Source organism: Triturus cristatus, chromosome 4_2 (genome assembly GCF_964204655.1).
Source record: "Triturus cristatus chromosome 4_2, aTriCri1.1, whole genome shotgun sequence".
In the NCBI taxonomy this organism is placed as follows: domain Eukaryota; kingdom Metazoa; phylum Chordata; class Amphibia; order Caudata; family Salamandridae; genus Triturus; species Triturus cristatus.
The window spans coordinates 66,618,658-66,637,842 of record NC_140586.1 but is presented as its reverse complement, the minus strand read 5'-3'; the positions used below and the strand labels follow the sequence as shown (position 1 = coordinate 66,637,842).

At 53.1% G+C, this 19,185-nt stretch overlaps 1 protein-coding gene across 1 annotated transcript in view; it reads left to right on the top strand.

Moving 5' to 3' along the window:
* Window positions 1-9,765: 9,765 nt before the first annotated feature.
* Window positions 9,766-19,185, top strand: part of RAB3D (RAB3D, member RAS oncogene family) — a 184,340-nt gene continuing 174,920 nt past the window's right edge. Inside the window, exon 1 of the mRNA XM_085600527.1 lies at window positions 9,766-9,864. Within this exon, the coding sequence (XP_085456653.1) occupies window positions 9,790-9,864 (75 nt within the window). The 5' untranslated portion in view covers window positions 9,766-9,789. The remainder of the gene's footprint in view (window positions 9,865-19,185) is intronic.

Sequence of the window (19,185 nt, the reverse complement as noted above, 5' to 3'; positions counted from 1 at the left end):
CGAAAACCGGCTCGGCGCCCCCCCCCCTGTCCCCCTTCCCCCAGGGGGTGGGGGCAAGCACTCTGCCAGGGCCGGGTGTGGTTCCCAGTCCGGCCCTGTTGGAGGGAGCCAGGGTGCACCACGGGGAGTCTGTCAACAATTCAGGGCTGGCTTTAGCACTGGTGGCGTCCAGTGCGACAATGTAAGGCTGCCCGGGGGGGGGGTTGCGCAGCGGCCCGCCCCTTTGAGGGCGGCCGCCTTAGTGCCACAGGAAGGCACAGGGGTGGGAGGTCGTGTCCCTGGGTTTGACCAAGGGAGACCCCAGACAGGTAGCTGCTTCCGGCGGGGAGGAGCAAAGGGGGGTACATATGCTGTCCCCGCCCCCTCCTCGCCCTCTTGTCCGCTCGTTCGCCTTGGGTTAGATCGTCGTCGCGAGTCGTCGTACCGTTGCGCCTGCTCCTTCTGATTTCGGTGAGTTGGCCGGTTGCATTCCTCGCCCCGGCCCTGTCCCTGGGCAGTGCCAGGCGACGGGGCCCTGTGGTAGGCGTACCACGGGCGGGGGGTGGTCGTGCCCTGAGCTGAGGCCAGTTATTGCCGAGGCGTGGGGGGGGGGTACGAGGTCGGGGTCGCGTTTTAACGTGTACGGTGGGGGAATGAGTGAACTGAATACTCGCAGCTCGGCATGGACTGCAGTACACGGGACACGGGTTTGGTCCTGGGAGTCGTGTCTTCAGCTGTGTTCATAGGCAAATCTCACCCCCCACCACTATCCCGTCGTGATGGCTTGGAGCAGGGAAACAAGTCTTGTCTTGGGGGGGGGGGGGATCGCGCACGCCTCCGGCGATGGGCTCGGTTTCCCCCGCGCTTACAGGTGTCAAGGGAAGGCTGGAGCCTTCTCGGGGCTCGTCTCTTACCAACGCGCCCATCGGAGCGGGGGTTGTTCGGTCTACCACGTTCACCGGCGGGGGGCAGGAATCCTCGGTCACACGAGGCGGCTGGGAGCCCCTTCCGGGTCGCCGTGGGCAGCGCGGCGGAACAGGGCTCCCGGCGGCCGCTGAAAGTACGGGGTAGGCTCCCGCGTAATTTACCTATCGCGGGGTGGGCACCCGATATTTCGTTGTCAGCGTCAGGTCCCGGACGGGGTGGGCACCCGCTAAGGACAAGCACTCTTGCGATAGTTCCCGGTTCGGACCGGGCGGAAACGCATTCAGGCGGGGTAGGCGCCCGCGATTGAGTTGCTGTGGCAGAGGGTACGGCGGAGGCTCTTCCCTTAAGGGCACAGTGTTAAGTTTTTTCATTATTTCTGGTATAGAGGCCGGGTGGGCTCCCGGATGGACTACGGCGCCGTGGAAAATCAGGTCGGGGGCCACTGGCCGCAGGCATCCGCCTCGCACCTACGCAGCGTATGCAAGGGGCCTCTCGCGTATCCGGCTACGGGCTGATTCGCGTCAGGGCATATGGGGCCAGCGGGCCGGGAGTTCCCTCGCTTAATTTTACGTCGCTTGGCCCGGCAGGAGTGGGCAGTCGGCTGCCGGGGGTGCAGGTTGCAGGCGACTAGACTGGGGGTGGTCTCAGCAGATAGGGTCCCTGGGCAACTTATACATTTTACCCCCTCTTGGCGCCTGGATACAACCGCCGACGTGCGGGTTTGCGGTAGCCTACAGTTGTTGTTTTACTTTAGGAACGACCAACGCTGCACACTAGCAATTGCTATGGGTGCGTTTGCCTACCGGCTTAGATTGTTAATGAGTGATTTACACCGGTATATGGTTCATATCTCGTATTGAAGTTGATGAGTTGTAGGAGTCATTCCGCATTTCAGTGTTATGTTCGCCGACGCTGCATTGTCAAGCTACGCTCTTTCAGAGTACCTTGGACCCTCGTTGAATGTTGGAAAACCCGTGCAGCTTTCATCTTGGTCGGTGAGCTTAGTTGGTTAGATCGGGGGCTAATTACGCCAAGGTCGTGGTTGGACCCCGTACGGGCCAGAATTAGGTATACTTCCTCATGTATTTATTGTTACATTACTTGTGTCGCGGTTCCAAGTACGTAGATAAGGACTACACCGGTTTGTGACTTTGCGTATTTCGGGCCGGTTGGGTCTTTACGTTAGTTATCGCCCCTCACCTGTATGCGTAGCGTATTGAGGCTTCTTAAGCGCTACACTCATCGGGTTGTTTCGCGCCATATAATTATTCGTATCGGACATCGTGCTTCTCTATCGTTTACCCTCGGCCGGGAGGTGCATTGCTTATTGGGGCCCGGCCTGCGCTCCAACTTCTTCGGGTCCCGTGCGCGACAGCTTGTTGGCCCGTGTAGTGCTTAAACCGGGGTTCGAGCCTCTCGTTCGAGCGTTCCTTACCTCTGGGTCGCGCGCGCGCCCACATCATATGCATCTATATGAGCGGCATATTGAAGTTGCCGTGGCATCCTGTGCTTGTATGTAATAAAACAAGTGCCCTGCCAGGCGCGCCATTCCCTCGGGTCGCCACCGCGTCATGATGGCGTGGCGCGGGGGCGAGGGCAGTGGGCGTGGCTAGAGCAGCACAGAGTGTCTGTGCGAGTCCCGGAGGGGCCTTTGGCAGGGTAGCCTTGCATACGCAGTTGGGGGACAGGAGGCGGGTTGTCCCGTGTAATCTACAAATAAGCAAGGCACCTATGCACTGACGTGCAACTGCAGTCATGTATTTATTCATCATCTGAAGAAGCGTTTGATGAGTGGGTAGCACGCATCTCCACACGCTTCAGGGGGCGCAGGTGTAGGGTAGCTTTCTGACAGGGTGTTGAAGTGAGGGAGACTGCATTACTGGGGCACAACATTCAATATCGCCGTGACTGAATATGTCATATGGTCCGAGTCCCCTGCTGTCAGTTATTTTCAGCTAGGAATACAATTGCAGATGCTCTTGTGAAATGAGGCTGTACGCACTTTGGGTAACACAATCTTGCAGTGGCAAGCATTGTTCACCAAACCCCTCTGGGTGGGGTGTTGGCGCGCCACTGTAAATTACAGTATGATTACTGCTTGAAAAGTGCTGCCAGGGGTAATACCAGGCCTGTAGCGAGTGGCTGGTGAATTTGTTGTTAGGCCCCTCTGTTATGTTTTCGTAAGCAGGGAGGTTAGCATCTGTTATAAAAACGTATTGTAAGTTTTCTGGCACAGCACTGGCTCAGGTGCAGTGCTTTTAGGTTCCTCCGGTCTCTTTGTAGTTTTATTGGTGTTCTGACAGCCCTCCCGGTAACTCCTTGGTAGCTGTATTGTTGTGGCCGCACATCTGGTTTGGGCCGGGTCCCATTAGAGAGAGAGAGACACAGGAGTCCACTAATACTAAGAGCATCAATAAGTAAGTGAGTTTGGGGTCGCAAAGTGAGTCACTTGGGTCCCCCCCCCCCCCCCCCCCCCCCGGCTTGCTCCTATGGGAGCACGCTCGTTCTCGGCCCTGGGCTGCGCAGCCCTGGTTCCAGTCTCGGCGGGGGCAAACAAATCAGTGAATCGGGGCAAAATCCTTCGACCTCCCCTTGTCCAATAAATAAAACGTGTGTAATGTAAATGGGCCTTATGTAAGTGCTCCATGTTGGGGCCACTGGGTGGCATTGGCTCGCAGGAATGTTCTCCCTGGACTTGTGATTTATTTGTATTATGGATTACTTCCAGAGTCGATTGTATGCATGTACTAGTGGCTGATGCATATTTTCAAATTGCACTTTTCACTCCAGCAATTGATACTACCACCCCAGGTGTAGCTATCCACCCTGTAGGGCATATTGGGAGTGTAAACGTCACTATGTTTAGCTAGTAGAGTGCTTTAATCATGAAATAAGTATGCATCGCGGACCCTGGCTCACACGGATGTGGGCTAAGATCACACACACCACTGGTGCCGAGGCCTGCTCTGTTGCCTGGCATAGGGGTCCCGGGTACTTCTGAAATGGCCAGCCCTTCAGATACTGAAAGGATGTCCGTTGTTAGTTACTCGATTGTTAACCGATTGGTCACTTCCGGGGCCATCCGCGGGTGTAGAGCGTTAGGCTCTTGTTGTCCTTCCAGCGGGTCGTTTTGATGCGGGTTCAAGTTTTTTGGGCACAGCCACGTGGTGGGTCCTTCTGTGTCTGACTGGGGTTAGCCTCCCTTATCTCCCGGCTTGTCACACACGGTTGTATGACGGGGGGGGCTACCAGCCCTGTGCTGATTGAGTTGTTACCACGGTTATTGGTACTAAACACATTAGGTTCTCGTGGGACTGATATTTGCACCCAAACAATAGGTACTCCAGGACGCATGTCCTCCATTCGCACATCTCCACACAGTCAGCCCCTCCCCCCCCCCCCCTTCAATTCTGGGAGCTTAGGGGGACATTTTCTTGTGGGGGTTGGCAGGCTTGGCCAAGAGGTTGGTGGGGCTCCCACTTCATTCGGTAGGAGGATCTCATAGAGTCTTGGGGCAGGTCACATGCCGCTTCCTCCCGCTGTGATCGTTCTGCTAGGTGTGGTCGGGTCAAGTGTCGGAGGAGAGCAATCATCGCATGGTTTATCTGGGCATAAAGGAACGACAGGCAAGATGGTAGCGTAGGCAGATAGTGGTACTCAGCGGATGTTGGCAATGGCATGCCGCCAGGCAAGGGGACCATGTACCTAGGTCACGTACACCAGGCAGTGACAGGTGAACTGGGACCATCGGACTAGAATATACAGGAGTGGTTCCCACCACGGTCGGTCAGGTGGGCAGCTGCCATCTGGATTCTCACTGGATACCCTTACTCCATCACGCCTATTGTAAGCTGAGGATGCCTGTCGACGCTGTTAGACCTGCTATTCCACTTACAGTGCAGCTTCTTTATAGGTGTGATTAAAATGGTATCTAAAAGGAATGTCGTGCCATGCGGCTGATCACATACCACAGTCAGTCTGCCCTTTCAAACAGCAAACTTTTCGCACCAAGGGCCCTCCTGCTCCTGGTGCCTTGCGGCAGGGGTGCGATCCTCTAGGGGTTTTTGTTTCTCAAACTGATGCAAGTGCTGAGAATTTTTCGCCGTAGTCTTGTTTGGATTACGCTCGCGATAAAGTGTCACTCATAGGTGCATTCTCACGAATTACACTGACTTCGGAAACGGTCACACACAGCAGTCTAAACTCTGGCTGCTTTGTGCAATGTGTTTGAACCCAGATCCTCTGTGTAGGTCGGGCTGATGCGGCTATTGCATAGCACCCAATCTTTGCCCACTGGTCACACAGCAGTATAATTGTTCTATCTGCAGCAGTCTGTGGGGAATGTCTGAAGTTTTGCAGAAATGGTGAGGGAGGTCAGGTTCGGGAACCGGTCCCCGGGACATGGGTGGGCCATTAATCACGTTGAGGGTTTCTTATTTAAGGGCACATTACGGCCTTGGGTACAGTAGCCACACGTACCTCTGCTTTACTGCTATATTTAATAACGCACAGACGGTAGGTGCATTATGTGGTGTGCAGTTGATAGGCGGGATGCATTAGTGTTAGAGCAAATGTTTGTTCTCACGTCCCCTTCCCTTCCACAGAGGTCCCAATTCTGTCGTAATGCTTTGCTCCAAGCTGAGTTCACCAATTTCAGAATTCATCAGGTCAGACTTCCACAGTTGACAAAGAGTAACTGAGCAGAACCTCAACCACTCTGCGCTGCAGGTCACGGTTCGTTGCTGAAGATAGATGATAGCTCTGGCTCACTGAAGGTACCACATACTGGTCCAGTGGCTACCGGGCTGACCACTGCCCAGGATGTTTGTATTAATTGGGGGTTTCTGAAGACCTCGAATAGTCGCACTTACACACAGGTACTTGGCAGCGTTGGCACTGGGAATAGGTGAAGGAAGCTGGAGTGGTTCTTGACTGGTGCCCTGGCCTGACAGTTATTTTAAAATTATGCACTGCCTAACGTAAGGGTGGTGTGATACAGTGGAATTTATTTTCGTTGTCGTGTGCTGCACTGTTTGACCAATATAGGCCACAGATGAGCATGTCCATTGAACAACAGTCCCACAGTGTCGAGGTCAGCACAGGATATGTCACGTGTTTGAGCAGTCACGACAGGAGCCATGCTTCGCAGACGCCTCACACAAGCACACAATTTGATTAATTTCATTATAGGACCACTCAATGCAAATACAGTTAGGGGCTCAGACTGGGGGAGAGTTCTTTCCCATGATGGGGTTGACTTCTGGAGCCAGCGAGACTATTGAACTTTACCGGCAGTCAGCATCACAGGTCTCGCCGCCCTAACATGTTTCAGTAATGTGCATGGGTAGGTTGGACATGCGCCATATCATTGACGGATTTCGCTCCCACTGTAGTGCCATTTATAGTCTTGGAATGTCACCCACAGGGGCGTGGTCATTATGAAAATGTCATACATAGCATTATGAAACCTTGGCAGCTAGGGATGTAGGCGTCGTGCCTTGGCTCGGTTTGTCTCGCATCAGGGCCAGTTTGGGGTTACTGGCGAGTTGTTTGCTCTACGGCGGAAGCGGGTGCTTCTAGAACAGGGCAAGATGGATTAGGCCAGGCAGCATGTCAAAGGTCTTTTCGGCACTGGCAGAAGGGTGCAGGCAGCGAAGTAGTGCCATCACAGAACATGGATTTGCCAACATTCAGCTAGGAAATGATTAGCAGCAGGAAGGTATTGAACCATGGTGAGCAATTGCTTCTGGGTTCGTGCTCAACGGGAGCAAGGGAATTGCATTTTGTTCCATCAGGGTACGGGGACCGTCTATAGCACCGGATACTAGGGCGGAGCATGGTTGCTCACTTAGCAGCCCGCCCTTGAGTTTGACGAAACATGCACCGTGATGCGAGTATCGTTTCCGGTTAACTTCTCCCGCCCTCCGGCACTGGCTGGCAGCTATGCAGGTTGTGGAAGTGGCCTTCCAACAGGGGCGTGTGGTCCATATGATCGAGGGAAACACCGGGGTAACACCTTTGGGCTCTATTCCGCAGGAGATCATTTGGCTTTCCCAGTAGTCAATTAGAGAAGCATTTTACAAGTTTTTCTCCTCTGTGGTCACCCTGACCTGTCCCTCCCTGGTATACTAGCAATTTTCGGGAGGGCAAGGCTTACAGTTGAGGGTGACTGATGGAATGCGATGGGCGTACTCCAACGGAGCGAAAGAGGAAGCAAGGCGGGCTTGTTATCTCTTACCACCTCCCGCATGGGCACTGCCAGGCAGGAGTGTCTTGTCAAAGGGACTGTTCTGTAGCCATGCAAAGGGAACCTTGGACCATCGCTCATTTTGGTGTAGGTCACTACAGTCAAATCCATGGGAGAGTTTAAAAGGACGGGGGAATTCGTCCTGTTGGTACACGCTGGCCGCCGGCCCGGTTGAGCGTAGTCTTGTTGGCTGGACCTGGGAGAAGCCCGGTACCGGTATGCTATAGGTATAAAGGCCTACCGGGAGCCATGCGCAGTGGCGCAGAGCAAAGAGGTCTTGGCTTCATCAGGATGGTCTTATACACGCCAAGTCCACAGGGTGCCTGGAGGGAGATGAAGGGCACCCCTCTAGTTTAGGTATGGATGTTCTCCGACTAGACCTAGGGGAAACTTTGTCTGCAGCAGGTTTTAAGTACATAGGTCTACCTTGGTGGGGGGCCCTGGTAGTGACGGTGGCCACTCCCAAGGCTGTGGAGGAGTTACAGGGCGATCCAGGGTCTGCACATACCATGGGGTATAGCATGCAGCAGCACCGTGTGGTGCTAAGCCAGGATACCCAGGGATCTTTAGCGTGTCCACTGGAAGACCTACGGCGCCCCGCTAACCGACAGGCGGTTGTGGGTCTGAGCAACCGGGGGCTGCCATGTATGCTCCGCCCACCCATCACGGGGGGGCGTGTGAAGCATGTGGACTGGAGGTCCACGGATGGGAGGGGGGACCCTCCCAACATTTGGTAGACACCAATTGGCGTTGCCATGGTGACTCTAGGCTTATCAGACGGGCAGGCGGCATGGGGCTGGCCTGCCCTGGGATCGCCCGTAAGATAACCCACCGTGTTTGCATATTTATTATGCTAATAAACCTGCAGCAATATTTCTCCACTTACATTCAGTGTCGTGTGTTTTATTTATGTACTTATGTGTGTTGTGATAACTGTTGCCGATATTGGCACTATGTAAGGCTGCCCGGGGGGGGGGTTGCGCAGCGGCCCGCCCCTTTGAGGGCGGCCGCCTTAGTGCCACAGGAAGGCACAGGGGTGGGAGGTCGTGTCCCTGGGTTTGACCAAGGGAGACCCCAGACAGGTAGCTGCTTCCGGCGGGGAGGAGCAAAGGGGGGTACATATGCTGTCCCCGCCCCCTCCTCGCCCTCTTGTCCGCTCGTTCGCCTTGCCCGCCCATCCGCTTACCCGGCATCCGGAGGGACAAAGGGGGGGGCAGGTTTTTCTAACAATTTTCACTTTGTGTTGCAGGAGGAGTTACAGGGCGATCCAGGGTCTGCACATACCAAGGGGTATAGCATGCAGCAGCACCGTGTGGTGCTAAGCCAGGATACCCAGGGATCTTTAGCGTGTCCACTGGAAGACCTACGGCGCCCCGCTAACCGACAGGCGGTTGTGGGTCTGAGCAACCGGGGGCTGCCATGTATGCTCTGCCCACCCATCACGGGGGGGCGTGTGAAGCATGTGGACTGGAGGTCCACGGATGGGAGGGGGGGACCCTCCCAACATTTGGTAGACACCAATTGGCGTTGCCATGGTGACTCTAGGCTTATCAGACGGGCAGGCGGCATGGGGCTGGCCGGCCCTGGGATCGCCCGTAAGATAACCCACCGTGTTTGCATATTTATTATGCTAATAAACCTGCAGCAATATTTCTCCACTTACATTCAGTGTCGTGTGTTTTATTTATGTACTTATGTGTGTTGTGATAACTGTTGCCGATATTGGCACTATGGTTGTTGGCCCCCCCCCAGTGACCACCTCTGCCATGGATTCCCTCACTAGCACCCTTTAACAGTGCCCCTCAAGTCTCCATAACCACTCCATCTCTCTCAGATGCATTTAATTCGTTGTATAGCGCCACTTATACCAGTGTAGGGTGTCTGAGCACTTTACATCACACGCGCACTACACAGAGACAATCAATCATAGGTGTGCAAATCAGTGTATGGGAAATGTTAAATAAGAGAGAGGACTATAAGGTGTAGGAGCCACATGTCTTCCACACTGGTAGACAGTATAGTTTAATAGCTCACTGTCTATGCAAGGATGTTAACTTATTAACTGCAAGTAATAAAAGGATCTCGCAGACAAAAGCAATGACCCACTGATCTATTTATATTATATGCACGTTGTGATCTGCTGGTACAGGTTCTTTGCAGTAGGCACATTAACCATCTGCGCTACCCTACCATGACTGAAAGCTGCCACTAGACAAACCTCCGATCTTTCTGTAGGAAGAAAATGAATGACGGAGTTATCTTTACATTTTTATTGATGGCTGAAAACTGCTGGAGGCCAGAACGCTGGCCGAAGGTGCTTTTAAAACTATTAGATACTTGCAAACACGACGCCCCCACCTAAAGTCAGCGCCCGGTGCGATTGCACCGGTCGCACCGCCCTAGAGCCGGCCCTGGCCAACATGGTGGCCGCTTCGGAAGCGACAGTCTGCCTCTGAAGGTGCCAGCTCAGGAAATGCAGGCCAGCGGAGTTGTCGAAATCGCTTCCAATAAATACGCGTTTTTTTCTTTTCTTTACAAGGGAAACAAAATATTCAGGAAGGAAACGGGCTGATGTGCAATCCGCTTCTTGTGTGTACCCAGCTCCAGGCGGTTGCGGATGGACATTGGACACTGCAATGAGAGAGGCGAGGCTCGAGTCTCTGCACGTCACAGACGACCCCTGGGAAGAGGATGCGCGAGGACCCCACCAGGTAGGTCCGTCCTCGTGCAAAATGGCAGAGAGGGCGAGGGGCGGTAGACGTCACCTCTAATAAGGGACGCTGGGGGCGCGAGACATCGCATCCATTACAAGGGCTGCAAAGAGTTACTAGATAACGATGTTAATAAAACTAGATAGAGGAGCGTTTAGTGGTCTCTCCTAATTTAGGTTATGTCTGCTCAGCCCCCTCTCTAAGCAGCCTGAAGAGGTGTTTGTGAGATAAACATCTAGGTAAACGGTGAGTGAGTGACATCTTTCTACGGGTGTATGTGACCAATTCTGTTTAGGTAGGAGCGTGGAGAGAGAGAGAGAAAATGAGAGAGAGACAACGAGAACGCCTAACCTCTTCTAGGTACGTGGGACTCACTCTAGGGAGGAATGACCCCTAAATAGTAGTTTGATGGAGTTACCTCAGGTTAAGTGTGTGTGGGAATGATATCCTTTATGCACAGGAATGTGAGTGTGATCTCTAGGTAATTGTGTGAGTGGGACCTCTACTTCAACATTGCTCTTTATTCCGTTTTTTTTACAAATAATGGTACAGGAAACGGAGTGTCTCAAGCTGAAACATTCTGGTAAGGGAAGAAGAGAATGGCAACAGTTTGCTGACTGTCTGTGTATCACGATTGCGCAACATACCCGAAGTATGCTTTACTCCTGTGATGACTATGTCACAGCAGCGGCAACGCACTCGTGCCAGGCGTATAGTGTCTCCAGTTGAGCTTAATGAAGAGCAGCAACAATGGAAAGATAACAAACAATTCCAACATCATTCAAGAACAACACTGCTTGCGGACACTGCGCTCCGCGGAGAGATAGAAAGGACCTACAGCCATCACAGGTTCACAGTGCTGCGGCCACAAACAATTTTAGTTGGGGACTCGGTTTGGGGGGGGGGGGGACTGGTGAGGGAGGTTTTGTTTGACTTAGTTTCCAACGGCAGCACAAATGTGTCCTACAGTGTGCATGCCTGTCCTGAGCCCCACCTACTCAAGGCATCGAGAACGTCCACTTCAGCCCTGGCCAAACCTCAGCAGGTCCCCCAAATGCAAACTCATGTCAAGGGCCTTGGGGGACATCCGCACCGTGGCTTAACCCCGTTTGGCCAAGACAAGGACAAGGTCAATAAACTTCATGAAGTATTTGGATCCCTTCGGTCGGGGCGTTAGGCCCAACAAGGTAGACGTTTGATGGACACTGTACACTGCACCCCTTGATTACAACCAAGCCCGACTGCTGGCTTATCTCAACAGCATAGCCGTGCCATTTTGCCAGTCAGCTCTACAACGACCTCCAGTACTTCTTTCCAGTATTGTGATATTACAAGGCACTACCACACCATGTGGTAAAATCCTGACTGCAGGTGCTGGCAGCAATATGGCCAGGTACGGCATAGACCCCCTCTTCCTATATCCACAATCCTTACCGAATGGCCCCTTCTACTGGTGCCAAGGTTACCGCCTCCCATTCACCCCTAAGACGGTAAAACATTTATCACAAGGAATTTTTGGATTAGGGGGTCGTTAAGCCCCCCGGCCGTATTTATTAAAATTATTAATCAAACAATTTTATAGACATGATTTACACAAATAAGCAGAAAACCATTGAATTACAGTGATTACATTGATAGGTACATATGTCTTGTTTGATAACCTTAACATATCTCTAATACAAAGACATTCCTAGCCGAATTTAAACATACCATAATCAAATAATGTTTCTGTTGGAAACGGGTAGCGTGGTGCAGAGCGGGCGGGCCAAACTCCGGAGGAAATGTGCAAAGCATCCACGCAGTACACACAGGCGACACACAAGGCACACTACAAAAAGAGACACTACACCAGTTTAGGTAAAAATAACTTTTGTATTGTCAAAACCACAAGGTGTCAGGTAATCTCTACACTGCGCCAACTGGCGCTCGGTTAAAATGTACAGGGGGGAATTATATACAGGGCAGGGCCAATCGGGCCCCTGCCGGAATGATTGTGACATAGCAGACAGTAAAAAATAAGTCCATCAGCTGCAACCCTGCAAGAAAATCATCATGGCACAACATTAGCAATAGTCCGGGACACCTGGAATAAAAACATCATGGCATTCCCTTATGCATCACCACTATGATTGACTCCTTAGCCGGAGGCAGAAATTAGGGTAGGCAATGCCTTGACTCATCAAAACCTGGCATCTAAAACTAGCGCTGCACAGAGCAAAACAATAGCGCTTCCCCTAGAGCCTTTTAACATAGCGCTGCACATAGCAAGGCGATAGCGCTTTAAAACAGGCATATACACATAGAGCTGCACATAGCAAGGCATTAGCACTTTAAACCATGGCATTCGACATAGCGCTGCACATAGCAACTCAATAGCCCACAGAACCTGGCATATAACCATAGCGCTGCACGTAGCAAGGCTTTAGCGCTCAGAGCATGGCAAATAACATAGCGCTGCACATAGCAATGCAATAGCGCGTTAAAACAGTACATTCACAATAGCGCTGCACAAAGCATGGCAGTGGCGCGTTAAACTAGTGCATCTATCATCGCGCTGCACAAAGCAAGGCAATAGCACTTTAAAACAGGGCATGTGACCTATCACTGCACATATCAAGGCAATAGCGCTTTAAAATATGGCATATAAACATAGCGCTGTACATAGCAAGGCATTAGCGCTTCAAAACAAGGCCTTTAACATAGAGCTGCACATAGCAATGCAATCGCGCGTTAAAACAGTACATTTACCCTAGCGCTGCACAAAGCACGGCAGTAGCGCATTAAAACAGTGCATCTACCATAGCGCGGCACATAGCAAGGCAATAGCGCTTTAAACCATGGCACTTAACATAGCCCTGCACATAGCAATTCAATAGGGCTCGAAATCAGGCCTAGAAACATGGCGCCGCACATAGCAATTGAATAGCGCATGGAATCAGGCCTAGGAACATAGCGCCGCACCTAGCAATCGACTAGCGCTTCAGGGCAGTCCATCATAGCGCCTTGCTCAGTGAATCATGGGCGCTTTAAACAAGGCAGTTCAACGTGGCGCTTTGCTCAGTGACTCCTTGGCCCTGTCAGTTCCCAAGGACTGGGTTGTCGAAGTGTCCACTTGGTGGAGCCCCCCTTCTGGGACTCCAAAGCCCACAATGGCCCCAGCCGTTGCAGCTGCCCACTGGCCTGCGGGGCAGCTGTGCCGAGTGCACCAAGTTCCTACACTGTGGGGGTCCCCTCCGGGACGTGGAAGGGCAGGAAATGCCTCCTCAGCAGGTACAGGCCCCACGGGGCCCTCCAGGCAGCCAACGGGGCGGGCACCGACTGTGTGCCCCGACTTCGCCCCTCCCACTAAGGCAAGGCCGAACCCCACTCACCGGGCTCACTTGAAGGACTTCACCCGGGTTCCCGCCTGGGACCCGGGACTTCGACGATGCTCCCACTTCACGGCTCCACACGGTGCTTCCCTCGGCTTCACCAAGGCCCCCTCCTGGGACCCGGGGCTTTCAGGCACGGTTCGTGGGGCTCTCCTCACCTCCGGGGAGCCCCTCGCCACAGAGCGACGCCTCCGTCGAGCCTTGGGTGTGACGCCAGCGCGGGGTAGGCTCCCGCCTGGCTCTCGCGTCACTCCTTCCCCTTCCGGGTCGCCGCAGGCAGAGCGGCGGCCCGCTCCTCGTCTGCGCCCTGGTCGCGGCGGTGACTTTCGTCAGTTTCTTCTTGTGGGGGTGATACGGGGTAGGCTCCCGTTTTTAAGGGGAGCGTCAATACGGGGTAGGCTCCCGTTGAATCGGCATCATAACTACGGGGTGGGCTCCCGCTGGTATAAAAACACCACGTGGCGGCAAACACACGGGGTGGGCTCCCGATGTGGTGAATAAGCGCCGAGGCAGGTGGCACTCGCGCCGACGGGCGGTATCACGCGGGGTGGGCTCCCGCTGGCGTCGATTCACCATCCATATGGCGACAGCACAGGGGAGTGGCCAGGCAGCGCCCCCCAGCAGAACACAGTCAATTAGGAATGTAGCGCTCACTAGCTATAGCGCACTCCTTCCATGGGCAGCTTGAATATAGCGCTCTCTCCCTGCAGGCAGCTTGTAAATAGCGCTCTCTCTCTGCAGGCAGCTTGTAAATAGCGCTCTCTGGTTCCTGCCCCTTGGTTGAGGGTTTCTTGAGGGGGGGAGTTGCATTGGTGGCTGCAGGCGGACTAATTAGTCTCTGCCTGTCGTCCCTGGGTTCTCCTCTCGCCGGGCCAAATCAGTGGGCAGTTCAGGATCCCTCACTCACTTGAAAGGCAGCACCTAAGCCCTGTCTCTTTCAGAGGCATAGGTCCCTGACTAAACCCTACCGCCTAAAACTCCTGCGAAGGCTTCTCCAGGTCTGCGTTGCCCCAACTATCGCTTTCCCTCGCCCTGGGGACAGTAGAGGGGGGTAGATAGGCTCAGGGCCCAGCACACAGGCCCATGTGGCGGTAACCCCTGGCAGCAGGTCCCCTCTCTCTCAGGTCCACCCTCTGACTGAGCACATGGTAACCCAGCTCCGCCCTTTATACGCCCCTCACCCCACCTTCCAGACAGTGCCAGAAGCTTCTAGAAGCGTCTGGGGAAACTGGCTCTAACTGGCCTAGGGGGAGGGGTAGAGCACCCTGGGTGCCAGGCTTCCCTCCAAAAGCTAGGGTTGCTGGGAAATAACGACTAGACTGTTAACCCAGCTCAGTCAATTGGCACAACCACACAGCCATGGCATCCATTTTAAAAGTTATAAGTTTAAAATGGGGAACTCGGTCTGCGTACTTTATCGCACAGCATATCCCTATTTGAGCCTACGGCAAGGTCAATGACTGGCGCCAGATCCTGATCAAACTATGACCGCCATCCAACCGGAGTGAGCATGCGCAGGGGGCTCGTTCACCGGGAAGGTACTTCCCCCCAATCACTCCTGTATGCTCCGTAGATTATCTCCAAAAGGGGCCCTTGCAGTTATGCGTCGTTTACTTGTGCCCTTGTGTGCGTGCGGGGTGGCCAACCAGCCTACTGGAAAGCGTAGCTCTGCTCCCCCCGCACCCATCCAGCCAACCGGCTGTAACTGCCCCTGGAGTTCCATGAGAGACCACTTGTCCCTCCCCCTTGGGCGACCCCATTCAAGAATGGCACCGCCCTCTAAGGACCTTAAATTTAATGCTCACCAATCATGACCTTATTACCACAGGCCTGCATAGTTGCCCGGCTATCAGGACCCCCCCCCAATGGTCACTGAAAGGTCATGCCCTGTCTCTAAACCCCACTAAACAAGTGAGCTCCGTGTAGAGAGCTCGTACCAGCTGCTTCGTCTCAGGTCTCAGCGCATCCTAGCCGCTCAGATCAGCGAATTCTTCTCCCGCGCTGACCCTCAGATTCTCCGCTGCGTGTGCTTTCTCGCGGGTCTCCCAAAGCCGCTCCCGGTCCCACGCGCCGATCCAGAGAAACCTGAAAGATAAAGCAAAAGTGGTTGTAAAGCCTCAAACGCGAGGCTGCCCAACTCTCCGATGCCGCCGCTCAGCAGTCCGCTATGATGATCCTCAGATCCTCGATGTGCGTGCCGTGGCTGGTCTCCCCCAGAGCCGTTCCTGGTCACACGGCGCCAATCCAAGTGAAACCTGCAAAATACAAGAAAAAAGGATTGTACAGCTCCCCAAACGCGAGGCTGCTAGTCTCCCGATGTCGTGCAAACCAGTTCCGACGACCTGAAAATATAAAGAAGGAAATTAAAATACAGCCTCCTAGTGAGGCTGGGTGGGTCCTGCTGCAGGCTGTGGGAGCGGCGAACAAAGAGGCAGACTCCGCCGCTCTCCAGCCTTTTATTAACCCCAGACAACCCAGGCCATGCCGGTTCTAACCGGCCCCCGACGTTCGTGGGACGCGCGCCCCGGAATTGATTTTTATCACTTCCAGGGCGCGAACTGGACCAACCAATCCGCTAATGAGGTGTGCCCATCGCGTCACTATTGCGAGCAACAGGCCCGCCTCCGTATTGTCATCGGGGGACGGCACGACCGCCATACATGTGGCGTGTCCGATGCTGGCCCCGCTTTTCTAAGACATCCGTCACCCTCCCCCTTGTACATTCCGGCTATGCGCCTGGGAAGAGGCAAGTCTGGTGTAAGTAACTGAACTGTGTCTGTTTTGTGAGACTATGTGAACAAACTTCAACACTCAAGTCCACTGTCTGTCTGGGGTGTCTGTCCAAATATTGTTTCCAGCTGGCCTTCAAGGCCAATGTTGGGGTACCATGTAGGGTCTGCAGTGAGCTATACAGTATAGTGCAAGCTCTCCTCTCCTGTTCATGGGTAAGCAATGACTGGAGTATGGGGGTCACAGGGGATTCTATACCACCAAAACCCTATGTCTGTCTCAACATGGTCACTACCATGTTATACGTTATGATATGACCTGGCCCTGGTCTGAACTCGTCCCGGAGGTCCTTATAAGTGTGAAGGGTCACATGTATGTAGAGTCCACCAATCTCAGACACTCCAGCCTCTAACCAAGGAGTTTTGTGGTGTGTGCTAGTTAAGGATTGGAATGGTGAAGTGGACCAAAACGGCAGGCCTGGTGCATAAAGATGCCTACAGTCTTCAGGGTGTATGTACAGCCGCCAGCAATATCCTGCTGTCTCCCCTAGTTTGTGGGCCCCAGGTCTCCTCCTCCCCATTCCTATCAATCAACGCAACAACCCTGGGACCGGTAGTCTCCCAAACACATTTTTCCTCTCCGGATCTAGCACAGGGCTCCGCCATCGAGTCACCCACTGCAGCTGAGCTGCAGCATAGTCCAGTTCATAATTTGAGGCCCTCAGTCCACCTGTCATGATCAGATCCTGTAGTTTCCTCAAGGCCTTTTGCCTCCTACCAGACCCCCAGCTCAGAAACAATCTTGTCCTGGTCTGTAAAGATCTTCTTAGGGATTTTAACCGGTAGAGCTGAGAAGTAGAGCAGCCTTAGAAGTATTGAGAAGTAAAATCTTAGATATCGCTATCCTCCCCATGGGGGACAGTGGCAGGGAAACCCAGAATTTCACAGACTGCCTTGTTGTAGTAATCAGTCTGCCCAGATTTCCCTCTATTGGGTCAGGATCCATGCAGTACACATTCACCCCCAGGTACTTGAAGGAGTGAGGCCTCAGTTCAGTCCCTTCCAGAGGAAGCTCCGTGTACAACTCCTCAGACGTGGCTCTGAGGGGGAATAGGCACAACTTGCTCCAGTTGATCCTCAACCATGAGTTGTCCAAGAAGTCAGACAGAACTTCAGCACCACTGGGAGTCCCTCCAGGCCCCCTGGGATGTATATGGGGGCTTCATCAGTATGCAGTGAGACTATCTGCTAATGATCTCCTCGACATATCCCCAGTCTACATCTCTTCTGCTCAGTATACATGTCAGTTCCATAGCTATGGCAAAAACGAGGGGAGATAAGGGTCACCCCTGCCTGGTGCCGCTGCTGACTGGCAATTGTTCAGTGATCACCCTGCCAATCTGTACTTATGCCAAGGGTTTTGTATATAACAGCTAAGGCCGTTGTCTAGAGTTAGGGCCTATCCCCAAATCCTCTAAAACTGTCAGGAGGTAGTGGCACCCCAGAGTGCCAGAGGCCTTCTCGATATCTAGAGAAAGTACTATGTGACAAGAATTATTTGCTTGGGCATTGTCTATCAAATTAAACAGGCGTTTGAGGAACTTATTCCTGTCTGGCACAAAGGCATTCTGGTCAGGATGTAGTATCTCAGTCACCATACTGAGAAGCCTGTTCGCAAGTATTTTTCCCGGGATTTGGGATTTTGTAATCCAGGTTGAGCATCACCAGTGAGTTGAATGACTTTACAAAGGGGCATCTGTCCCAGGTTTCGGTAGAACCAGTATGAGTACCTTGCGCAGCGACCCTAGCAGTTTAGAGATGGTATACACTTGAGAAGTTAAGGGGCTAGAGCGGTTCTATATGTTTTGAAGAATTAAGACGGAAACCCATCCATGCCAAGCATTTTATTCTGTACCATCTGGTCAATAGCTTTCCTCACCTCATCCAGAGGCATGGGTTGCTCCAGTGTCGACCTCTGTAGAGGGTTCTTTTGGGGCATGGCTATGCTGCTGAGATAAGCCAACAGTCGGGCTTGGTTGTAATCGAGGGATGCTGTGTTCAGTGTACACTAGTGTTCTACAAATACAGAGTTTATGTGGAGCTGGGTGTTGGTGACAGTTCCCTTGGTGAGTCCAACTACTCCTATTGGTTTCCTTTCAGAGTAATTTCTCAACTGCCAGGCCGACATCTGCCCAGCTTAGTCACCCTCTGCGTGCTGTTACGCCACATACGTTTTGTAGTTCGCCTTTCCCAGCCTCAAAATCTGATCCTTACGTGACTTCCTAAGATCGCTAAGGACCAAGGGTCGGCGGTCCCCTGTGTAAGCCTGATCTCCCTGCGTATTGCATTTTCGGTGTCCAAGATATCTCTGGTAAGGCCTAACTATTGGTGGCGTTTGGTGGGTGTGGCCATGCCCTGCACATTCCACGTCATCACATGATACGCCATTGGCACCAATCTTTGTCTTATTCACATCCAGTAGGAGAATACGTTTCCAGACACAGTATTCATGACCCCATAGGGTGCCAATCCAATAACCCACACAGGGGGCAGCGTAATGGCGGTGGGTGGGGGGAATCAGCAGTAATATTAATCCAAAACGACAAGCCACGAAAGAAGTGGAACAAGAACCGAGAACTAAGAAATGCAATTGTTTTTCCCCATACTCCCACACCCCAGGCGGAGCAGCAACCAGCTACTTGCCATATAGCAACTTCAATCAAGCATGCAGTACAGATGTAATTAGATTTCGTTTCTGTCCCTTCCAAAGCGCAGGGAGTGGTGGGTATGCCACTGTTGGAAGGGGCGATCTCAGGGGGGTTACAGAACACGTTCCTGACCACCCCGTGACCCACCTCTCCCAGGCTCAGGCCGAGCACCGGCGGGGAGGCCCTTCCAGGAAGGGGTCTCATACTTTAGGATCGCACTCGCTGAGCTGGCACTACTTGACAAAGGGACACCACACAGTAGGGTTCAATAAACGGAGATCTTTAGCTAAGATTCTTTGGATCTTTATGATCCGCAAGGTAGTCTTTGGTCAATACAACAAGCTCGGTAATTTCTTGACAAAGGGGATTGGGGTAGCGGGACAGTTCTAGGTTCAGAGTCAATGCCGAGTATCCTTCGCACAGCTCTCAATCCTCGAGCCGGGGGACACGGTACAGGCTTGGGTCCAGCCGGACCAGGGTATTCTCGAGCCGCGACCACGTCCGCAGGGCTCC